The sequence below is a fragment of the Hipposideros armiger genome, unplaced genomic scaffold (assembly GCF_001890085.2).
Source record: "Hipposideros armiger isolate ML-2016 unplaced genomic scaffold, ASM189008v1 scaffold_173, whole genome shotgun sequence".
Lineage (NCBI taxonomy): Eukaryota > Metazoa > Chordata > Mammalia > Chiroptera > Hipposideridae > Hipposideros > Hipposideros armiger.
Window position 1 is genome coordinate 75443 of NW_017731523.1, and position 11517 is coordinate 86959.

General features: G+C 34.5%; 1 protein-coding gene across 1 annotated transcript in view; it reads left to right on the forward strand.

Annotated features, from left to right (window-relative positions):
• Positions 1-6491, forward strand: part of RNF125 (ring finger protein 125) — a 31743-nt gene extending 25252 nt beyond the window's left edge. Inside the window, exons 5-6 of the mRNA XM_019652126.1 lie at positions 1736-1843; positions 4300-6491. Of these exons, the coding sequence (XP_019507671.1) occupies positions 1736-1843; positions 4300-4386 (195 nt within the window). The 3' untranslated portion in view covers positions 4387-6491. The remainder of the gene's footprint in view (positions 1-1735; positions 1844-4299) is intronic.
• The last annotated feature ends 5026 nt before the right edge of the window (positions 6492-11517 follow it).

Consider the following 11517-nt stretch of genomic DNA (forward strand, 5'->3'; position numbering starts at 1 on the left):
TTTTTTCCACCCTGAAATTGGGTTCATCAACAAAATAAGGATAGTAATTCACTGGGTTGTTGTGAGGATCAAATGAGAAGACTACCTAATTTAATACCTACCACATACTTAGCACTCAGTAGTGATTCTGCATCTCATATTTTTAAAAATGAATACATGAAAAAATTGAATTAAAAAACGTAGTTTAAAATGTAATAAAGTAGTATATGGTACAAGAATCATTTATATTATCCATTAGGGAAGTGCAAATAAAGCCATGATGAAATACCACTACACATCTATCAAAATAACACATTTAAAAAAAAACTAAAATAAAAAAATACTGACAGTACCAAATGCGGACAAGAATGAGGAAAAACTGGATAATTCACGCATCGTGGTGGGAATATAAAATTGCATAGCCACTCTGGAAAATAGTTTGGCAGTTTTTTTACGAAGTTAACCATAAAACTCACCATATGACCAGCAATCACACCCCTGGAAATTTATTCTAGAGAAATGAAAACATGTGTATGTAAATATCTGTACACAGATGTTCATTGCGGCTTTATTTATAGCAGCCAAAAACTGGAAACAACCCATGTGCTTCAGAAAGTAAATAGATAAACTGTGGTACATCCGCACCCCATGGAAGTAAAAAAGAAGGAACTATTGATGTATGCAACAACTTAGATGAATCTCAAGGTTATTAAGCTCAGTGAAAAATGTCACTCTCCCAAGATTAAACACTGTGTTGTTCCACTTATATCACATCTCTAAATGGTGAAATTATAGAGGTGGAGAACAGATCAGTGGATGCCAGGGTTAGGGAGAAAGAGGAACAGAGGGGTAGTGTAAGATAGTTCCTGTGTGATGAAAGAACAGTTATGTCTCTTGATTCTGTTCGTGGTTATATGAATCTATACATGTGATAAAATTTTATAGAACTACATGCAGACACACACACAGATGAATTCCTGCAAAATTAGTAAAACCTGAGTAAGATCTGAAGCCCAGCTAATTGCCCATTTCCTGGTTTTGATAACGTCCTACAGTTATGTAAGGTGTCACATAAAGGTTTTGATAATGTCCTACAGTTATGTAAGGTGTCACATAAAAGCTGGGTGACGGGACATGGGATCTCTCTGCATCATTTCCCCAATTTCTCGTGTTTATAAATATTTCAGAATGAAAGTTTTTTTTAAAGACACATCAAAGGCTATTAAATTAGGAAGATATTAATATTAATATCTGATGTAAATATTAATAACTGATGCTGGTGTGCTATAATCTATACTGCTGGTGGCAATACAAAACTTCAGAGCAATAGATATTATTATGAACTGTAAATATTCATAACCTTTGACTTAGTAATCTCCATTTCTGGTTATTTATCCTAAAATAATGTCATTTGTAATAAAATATATTCACATACAAAAAAACTGAAATATTTCAAGAGGTAGGCAACTGAGTAAATAACGGTATATCTACTAACTGTAATATTTAAATAATCAATTGATGAAGAGGAAACAAATAGCTATACTGTTATATACAAGAAACGTGTATGAAGAGCGAATGCAGTTTTGTTTAATGTTGCTTTAATATGTGTGCAATTTTAAAACATAATACTGAAATATGGCCAGTAGATTCACAAAGTTAAAATTCACTTAGTTGCATTTGTTATTTAATTTTTTAATTCTGACACTGATAATTATTTTGAATTCTTTCTTGAACTCTTGGTCTTGTTTATTTCTAGTTCTGTCCACTTTGCCGTTTAATACCTAATGAGAACCCGAACAGTTTCAATGGCAGTTTAATAAGACATTTGCAAGTTAATCACACTCTATTTTATGATGATTTCATAGTAAGTATATATTTTTACTTTTACATTGTCTTTATGCTGTCTGTGTTAAGCTTACCTTTTTAATCCAAGTGAAAAAAATTATAGAGGAAAAAATATGTATATAGCTGAAGTGTTAAGCATTAGCATTAAGAAATCATAAAAATAGTGTTTTATAAATTTGACTGTTAATATTAGTTATCTGCCTTAGACAGAATTATTTTCTTTGTGACCTATATAATTATCCATTGTATATGGAGCCAGATTTGATTTGACTTTCAGATTATTTTAGTTTCTACTTCCTCCTTATGTATACTCATAATTTCTACAAACTTTAAAATTTATGTAGCTGAAGTGAAATCACATCAGTAATAAAAGGAGTCAGAGATTTTGCTCTGCGTCCAGTTGCTTTTATAGTACCTTGAATGGCTACTAACAGCTGTTGATACATTAAGCACAACTAGTCATGATCAGTGTAGTAAGGTACACAGGGATTATTTTTTATTTAAATTCTATAAAACACAAAACTCCTATTGAACTTTTTATACTTAAAAAAATGATTATGAAAAAATTTTCCACACATACAAAGTAGACAACAGTATAATGAATCCCCATATACCTGTCACCCACCCATGAATAGCTACCAACATATGGATAACAAGCAAAAGTTAATGTAGCCTTTATTGTACTTTGGTCTGTGTATTGTCATGTGAGGGTAATGTGTTGCCCTCTGAGTCCCTTTCAGCCTATTATGGCGGGGAAGCCCCTCAGAGCCATGTTCTGAAGTAGAATATTTTATTGTCACTTTTATCTAAATACATGAAATGTTAAGGGCAAAATTTCAATTTGCATATAATTTCACATGACTTTGTTTTTTTTTAATGCTATTTCAAGATAGTCTTTAATAATTATTAAAGATTGTTACTTGAAAAATTTCTCCTTGCTTTCTGATCTGCCCGCTATAATTATGCAGATTCAGCACAAAGAGCTGGGGTCCTGAACTGGATTTAAATAACAGCTCTGTCACAACTGTGTGACTTTGGGCAAGATACTTAACCTCTGAGCTTCTGTTCATTTGTTCAGTGAAGAGAGTAAAAGTACCTACTCCCAAAAGCTTTTGAGAGGATTAAATGAGATAATGCATGTAAAATCATTTGTAGAGTTTGGTTCCGGATGTTAGGAACCAAAGCTGGAGATGGGGAGAGAATAAATGGGAATATAAGGACCACTTGAAGAATTGAACAGGCTACACCTCAGAGGTTTCATAGTCTCTGCTCTATCTCTCAAGTATCTTTTCTGGCCCTCTAAAGTACACAAGGCCTCAACAGAGCCTGGTTCTGGTCCATGTGTTCTCCTTTCTCACAGCACACAGGACTTCTTCTTTATTTTGGCTCCATATGACGGTCTAAAAGCCAGGTTGGTTCCATACTTGTTCTGACTATTCATGTCTAGTCCATGTTCTCAAGATGGTTCAGACAAGTATGAATCCAGGACTGATCGGGATGAAGCCATTTTGATGAGAATACTTTCCTCCCACTGAAAACCATATTCTTGGATGTGGAAGTGAGGTTGAAGCAATGTTCTTTGTTTTGATTTTATTGTTTCCTAAGCTACTGAGTACTATGCTAGGCACTTTGTGCATATTATCTCATTTTATTCCTTGCGGTGACTTCTGTGAAGGGTGTACTATACTAGTGTGAATATCTGAAGCTCAGAGGTTACAAATTACATAAGAAACCAGCCCCTAATGAGCCCCAAATCTTGTGCTCCTCTATTCCTTATGGTTCTCTTTTGGATTTTATTTTTTTGCCTTATGCTTTTATGTTTTAGAATGGACTTCCAACAGAGCTTTTACTTTTACATTGTTGTTTTTGTTTATTGAGGAAGTGGAGATGGGATACAGAAAATAGGACTTTCAGTAGTTTTCATTTTGTGTACGGAACGTGCTGACGTAAAGTTTTGAATGCCGTTTTGACCATACAAAGGCAAAGAGAAAGAGTTTTGTTTTCAATGGTTTTTTTAGAAGTACATATTCAGTATTGGCTGGGACTGGTGAAACCTATGGGAATGTCTTAACTTTACTCTATATTACATGTTTATGTGGAACATAGCTCTTCGACCAGTACTATTGGGTTGTCGGTAAAGTCATGACGCATTTTTGTAACGAAAAACAGAAAAAAATACATCATGACTTTTTCAACAGCCCAATAGTTAGATCAGATAAAAATTTTAAATTCCAAATCAAGACTATTTTACTATGCTAATAACTAGTTAATTGACAGGCAGTAAAATGAAATAGAAAATGCACTGGCTCTAAAGCAAAAGTCCTAGGTTCTCTGACTTTTTTGTGTGGAAATTTGCACAGGTCACTAAATTTAGGGCTTTAGTTTCCTGTAAAATGAGGCATTTCAATGATCGTCCTTCAGTTTCTGAAAACTGTCTTTGATTGTATGTTTCTAATTATTTTTTCTTTATTGTAGGATTTTAATATAATTGAGGAAGCTCTTATCCGAAGGGTCTTAGACCGCTCACTTCTGGAATATGTGAATCACTCAAACACCACATAATGTTATTATTAAAAGGAAAAGGGAAGCCTAGACCGTACAATTGCACCATTTGTTAATATGCTGCTTGAACAGTTGGAGGAAAATTGTCAATGTTTGATGGGCAAAAATGTACAATACAGTTATATGTTTGTCCATGTGTCTGTTGTTGTACTGCATTTTAAAATTGCTTTCATTTTGATGGTTTAAATCTGTTTTATGTTCTTGAGTTTCTTAGACACTTAAAAAATAGTCTCCATCAGCCATTGATACATGAAAGAGGACATAAGGCTGGGTATATGGGTGAAGGATCTTTATTTGCAAATTGGATGAAACTGTGTAATGCTACATATTCATAACTACCATCATGGTTGGGCAAAATGACTAATCTTTGTTCTATGTAAAAAGATGGGAAGTGAAACAATTGTGGACATTCAAGGAAATATTAAATCTGTTTCAATGTTCATGTTCTACTCTCTAATAGAATAACATGAATAACCTTGTATGGGAGTAGGAAAGAAAAATTTTGGAAGTAAACAAAGTCCATTTAACCAAATTATATAACATAATACTGTAACAAAATAAATTTTGTTGGGAATTATACTTCTTTTACTTTTTATAACTGTACACATGAAATTTTAATATTATATTTTTCAAATATTTGTAGCTTATTTAGAAATATTTCTATAACATAGGCAATTTCTTAAGAAACATCAGTTGATATTTACATTAGAAGTATTCACGTCCATAATTTTTAGGGGAAAACTGTAAGGGCTTTGGTGTTATTTTTATTTTTTCCTTTAGAAAAATTATAAAATAAAACATAAATGCTGAAAACCAAACAGCAAATGTATAGCTCATTGCATTATAGGGAAACGTTCTTTTAGAATTCTGCCAGCAACCCTGGATGTCCTCTGTATATCCTCTCAGTTCACAACCCTCTTCCCTAACCCCACAAAGTAACCACTACATTGATTTCAATAGTAATCACTTCCTTCCATGTCTTCGTTATGTTATTACCCAAGTGGGTATCTCTACACCCTAATTTTAATCTTACCCCATTAAAATTGTTTTTATTAGGTACACCTTTTACATCCTTTTTTAATCTACATCTTCCCATTCTTTCTTTTCCTTAAAATTTACCTGTTGAAGAACCTGGTCTTATGACTTACAGAGTTTCCCACAATCTGTATTTTACTGATTGCAAACTCATGGTGCAATTCAGTATGTTCCTCTGTCCTCTCGATATGCATACATGGATCCTGGATCCTGAGAGGTTTGAGCAGACTCAGGTACAGCCCTTTTGGCAAGACTATAGGTCATGGTGTGTTCTTTCATCAGAGGGCACATAATATCTGGTTCTCTCTTTTTGTGAGGTCAGCTGAAATTGATACTCGTTGCTTAGATCCTCTGATTTATTGTGGGTTGGAGAATATTCTAATTCTGTCATTTCTTTTTCATTTATTACTTGGGATGTTTTCATAAAGACATGTTTCCCCACATCTGTGATTTGGTTAACCAGTGGTAATGTTCATATGGGAAAGGGAAAACAAATATTTGAATTTTTCCCTTTATTTACCAATTTTCAAGATAATAAACTTGTTTCCAGTGATCACTTTTAAGTATCGTGAACTCATGGATTCAAACATATTTGATAGGCATTAATCCATTTTAAATATCAAAACTCAAATTGCCCCATCTTTGTCCATTGGATACCTCGTCAAGTTATTTCTGAGTCCTTTTGACACTACTCTAGCAATCTTTAATAGCTCCCTTGCTGTCTCATATGACAAAATATTCCAGGCTCAATGTGTTTGTTTCCTGCCCCAAACTTGGAATCAGCCTTTTTGCTAAGAAGCCTCGTTACTTTCAGTGAGAAATAGAATTTCAAAACCATAATCATGGTGGTATGTTCATTTCTACTAGATTTGTCTTTTTTTCTAGGAGAGAGCTGGGTTATCTTTGTGGTTTTTTTTTTAAGATAAAACACTTTATGAGTTTATTTTGATACTTTTAAATCAAATTGAGTATTACAGGGTTTCTACCTAATCCTTTCTATTTCAGCAGTTATGTCCATTTTTCTATACTAAGAATCCTGTTTTTCAAAGACACAGGGCATGATAGAATTAGAATATCCCGCAATTATTAATTTCCTTTGTCTACCTTACACATGCAACAGTTTCAGAATAACAGTACTGATACCACTAGTATGATAAGTTTTTATCATACAAACACTTTTTTCATTTGCTCTCCCCATTCTCCCTCTATTTTTTAAAGTCGTACTATATCAGCGTTTTCAGAACATGTTGGTACGGTATAACATAGCATACTCGACTCTTTGCCTTTATCCCCCATTTAGTCTTCATTCTTCAAGTAACTATATTCAGTGCTTGCCGCCAGCTCTTATTTGGTAGCTATATTTTTCTGCCTGGCTCTTTAATGATGAATCCAGGACATAGAGTAATGTTTTCATCTTGAAAGCAAACAAAGAAGCTATGAAGACTAGTGAAGATGTTATTTGGCTGCAGTTAGTTCTTTCATTGTAATCATTTATAAACTTCTTTGTTCCTTACATATGAATGTAGTCATAATCATGGTGTCCCAAATTTTCTATAATAAACTATCCATGACTTCTTAAAAGTCTTGCTTACTATTCTGCCATCCACTACAAGGTAATTAGAAAAACATAAAGCTGATGAAGTTTAGCGGGCTTAATTTCCTCCCTTTTAGATCTTGATTTCAAGCTTGATTTCACAGCTGCGAACAAGTAACAACAGATTTTTAGTTTCACAACCTCTCTTCCTCAAATTTGGATGGATCATCCAATAGAGCAAAACCTGTTGGACAAGTGCAAAAGGAGAGTAACTTTCCAGAGGTAATCATCAGACTGAAAATTTAGTCCCTGAAAAGGAAAAGAATATATTTCTGAGCATTAGTACTGATTATCCAGAAAATAAATCTTCGTTAATTCAGAGCAATACAAAAGGCATCGTTAAATCTGTAACCCTTGGGAAAAAATTCAAAACTCTAAAAACTGTATTTTCAGTAAAGCTTTAAGTCACCTACCACTATTAACCTTCGTGCAGCAATTCTGCATCCTGTTCCTGGATTCCTCTTGTGATAATTTTGCCACCTACAGGACAAATTAGGTGCTGGCCGCCTGAATTATTTTGCCTTTTGAATTATTTTGAGTTCTAAGATGGTCAAGTGTAAATATTCATTGTTTTACTGTGCCTTCGACCATTTATTTAAAAGGAACTTATAATTCATTGTTTCAAAAACAATGAAAACCAAGTTTTGAAGCTGTTGACTACTAACAAAAAAAGTTTCACTTTTCTTTATAGCATCTCCAGATCCAACTTTTTCAAGGCCTTGTAAGGGAAATCTGATTCACAGGTTATTCTTCAAAGTCTAAATTCTTCTAACCCTACAAACACCTATGGAGATTTTCTTCTCATGTATATTTTCACCGAAGTTTCTAAAACATCGGTTGAAAGTTGGATTGTGAATGTATGGTAAAGATAGTTCCAGGTCAGATCTCCTAAGGCACCCTGGCTCCAATGATGTTGCTTCATTACTTTTACTGGGTGCCTACTCCAGTTATAGAAGGCTAATCATATAATTTGTAACTTTAAGTATTAAAGTTATTTTAAATAGTCATTAAGAGATCCATTCCTTTATTATTCAACTGCGAAAAAAATTGTATAATCAGAATTTAAAATGTACGGTTCTTTTTTTTTCTGTAAATATGTACTGTAAGAAATAAAGAATGGCAGGACCATTGCTTTCATTAAAATATCTATTGTGTCTGTTCTTAAATATTGATCTTGATAATTTTTTACACAAACCTAACATGCTTTTAAAATTGTCATCATTCAACAATGTCTGTCGCAAAAATGTACCTTCATTTAGGCCAGCAGTTCTCCAATGAGAGCAATTTTAGCTCTCAGGGGACATTTGGCAATGTCTAGAGACATTTTTAGTTGTCATAACGGGTGTGCTATTGGCTAGGGATGTGTGTAGACGCCAAGGATGCTGCTCAATGGTCTACAATGTACAGGGCAGCCCCCTCACAACAAAGAGTTACCTAGCCCCGAGTGTCAATAAGGTTGAGGTTTAGAAACCCAGAGTTAGGCCAGGGTAATGCTCAGCACCATGGAGTTGTTATGGGTTCTGCTTCCAAGGGGCTTCACTGAAATTTAGAAGGTAAAAAGCAGATGAACTCTGTATACCTACTCTGCTAAATAGATACTAAGTTTTGGGTGACTGTGGCTGTCATATGTACCCCAGTTCAGAATATACTCAAACATATGAAAGCTTTTTAGATTTTTCTTAAGGGGGTACAGGCCAGAACACAGGTGTTTTTGACGTGACTTCTGATGCCTGTGAGCTGAGTGACATGCTGAAAGAGGGAACCCAGGATGCGTTGGGAAGACTTACCTTTGTCATCTAGGCTCTTCATGTAAATGAGACAATATTACAGAAGGACACCTATGTCTGAGAGTAAGGACATGTTTAGTAAGGAATATTTATTTTTATCTTATTACTGGAAAATCAGTAATCCTGCAGGTTTCAGAGAAGGCCATGCAAGGGTCTTGATTAGGCTAATCATTGCCTCAAAGCAACCATATGAGGGGTCCAGTGAAGGTGAACCACACAGAAAGACTGGTCAAGATAGATCCGATCATGCTGCAATTGTAAACAAGCCCCAAACCCCAGCACTCAACTAAGGTCTACCGTGGATCCTCGCTGTTCTCCCGGCATCTTATTCTCCAGCCTCAGAATTACAGATCACTTTGATCTCATAGCATTTGTATATCACCATGTGCTTCCCAAGTCACCCCTCACCACCACAGGCTGGAGAAATGGTTGCACCAGTAACACAGGCCCTATCTCCAAATACCATCGTATTGGGGATTAGTGTTTCAACATACAAAGTTTGGAGGCACACAAACATTCAGTCCATAGCTACATGTTTGTTGAATAAAAAAATGAATGGTTACCAAATGGATCAGAATACTCATGTTAGCGCCTCTGCCTATTCTTTTCTCACTTGCAGTCTATATGGGGAAGCAAAATTATAATAAAGAGAGCAGCACTATGTCTGAATTGACTAATTAGTGTTTCCCCAGAACTTAGCACAGTGCTATGCACCTATAGGCACTCAATGCAGAGCTGATGTATAGATTAGTGAACAAATTATAGTTTGAGAAGTATAACCATGATGTTCTTAATAAAGTTCAAGCTAGATGAGTCTCTTCTCTTTAGAGATACACCTATCAAGCGAACCAAACTACTCGACAACCTCTCCCCTAGACAGAGATACAAAACAGAGGTTTAGTCCAGTGGCATAAGTCTTATAGAAGTAGCAGTAATAGTTTGTCTTCATTCAGTAATATTAGAGGTATGGACATTCTGAAGGACAACTACATTATATATTATAGTTGCTGAGTTTAATTTTCCCCAGGTTATATAGTGTAGTAATTGGTACAGAGTTAACCTAAGCCACCAAATAAAATTAGCTAACCCAGGTAATCAGATAAAATGAAGAAAATGCTTAGTTCTTATATCCACTATATTTTGATACACCTCTAACTGTATTTCACTTTTTCCCTTTGACACATTTGTAATAATGTATGCAAAGAGAAAAAGTCTTACATGCAAATACATACTATCTTTTGACAGTATTTCAAGGGTGTGTTCTACAGAAATTTTAGCCTTGAGGCATGCTGATTTTAAAATTAACTAAGACAATTTTCTAATTAAAGAAAGAAATATATATATATATATATATATATATATATATATATATATATATATTAGTCAAACTCTTAGAAACAGAAAATAGAATGGTGGTTGTCAGGGGCCAGAGGGAGAGGGGAAAGGGAGTTGTTCAATATACACAGTTTCAGTTCTGCAAGATGACAAAGTTTGAGACATGCTGCATAAGAAGGTTCATAGTTAACACTGCTGTACTCTTAAACATGGTTAAAATGGTGAGCTTTACATTATATGTTTTTTTACTACAATAAACAAACAGAATTGGTATGTGGGTAAACCAAATGCCATGGTGTATATATATTTCTCTGCCACCTACTTTGGGAAATTATAATTGTCGGTGAAATTTAGGAAAGAAGTATTTCACTGGCAAACTCTTTAGGTTTCAAAAATAAAGTATTTAAATATAGAGACTGAACAACTCTCCTCCCTGTTGCTATTTTTTCTGCCCACTTGTTTCTCTCAAGACTTCAGATGACGTTTAAAGCACACAGTTTTGTTTGCTTCTTTTTTTTTCTCTAAAGCAAGGGGTGGAAATTCGTTTTTGTTATTTTTTTATTTAAGCCCCTATCCGGGTTAATGTTTACTAAAGGGTTTTTGAAGTAACTCTTAGAAAGAGAAGGCAGTTCTTGTTACTAAGGCTATTGTTGTTTTTCACACTGAATATCCGGTGCACAAATAGTTTAGCATTTGGGAACCACCAAGAGGGAAGAGTTTGCCAGAGGATTAAGTCAACACAAGCAAAGCAGAGGCAAGAAAAAGTGAGAAACTAAATCCTGATGATATCTTTTGAGCCTCTGGTTTCAAATATTCATTATCTTAGCTTTACCACTGGAATGATATGAGTTGAAAATTTCTATTTATTGCTTAACCTATTAACTTGTATTTCTATCACTTGCCACCAAAAGCAATTTAACTAATGTGGGTTCCATGCAATAACTCTATACTCTAGCAAGAGTAGAGTTCTGATTTATAAGTGCTATAAGTTTTTAAAAAAAAAAAAAGCAGTACCAGAAGTGAGATCATTACTTTAGATCATAAGAGAAATTAGAGAATAGCTGATCTGTAGCTAGGTTGGAGGCTTGGAGCAGTAAAGATTCCTGCATTGTGGGGTGAGAACTTAAGATTTGTATGTAGATGTAAAACAATTGCCTACGCTATTTTCTTTAGTCCTCTGGACTCAAGGCATATGGCCATGGACGCTTTAGAGGACTTAGTAAGATGTCAACAATGAGTATCAGTATGCCAGTTTTTAATCTATTCATTCTCAGCTTTTTTTTTGGTCTGCTGTGTGAAAATGAATATGGGCCCTTTAAATATTTTTCCTTTGCTAGCTACAATAGTAAGTTTTGCCAATAGAGGGCGCTAGAGAGAAAT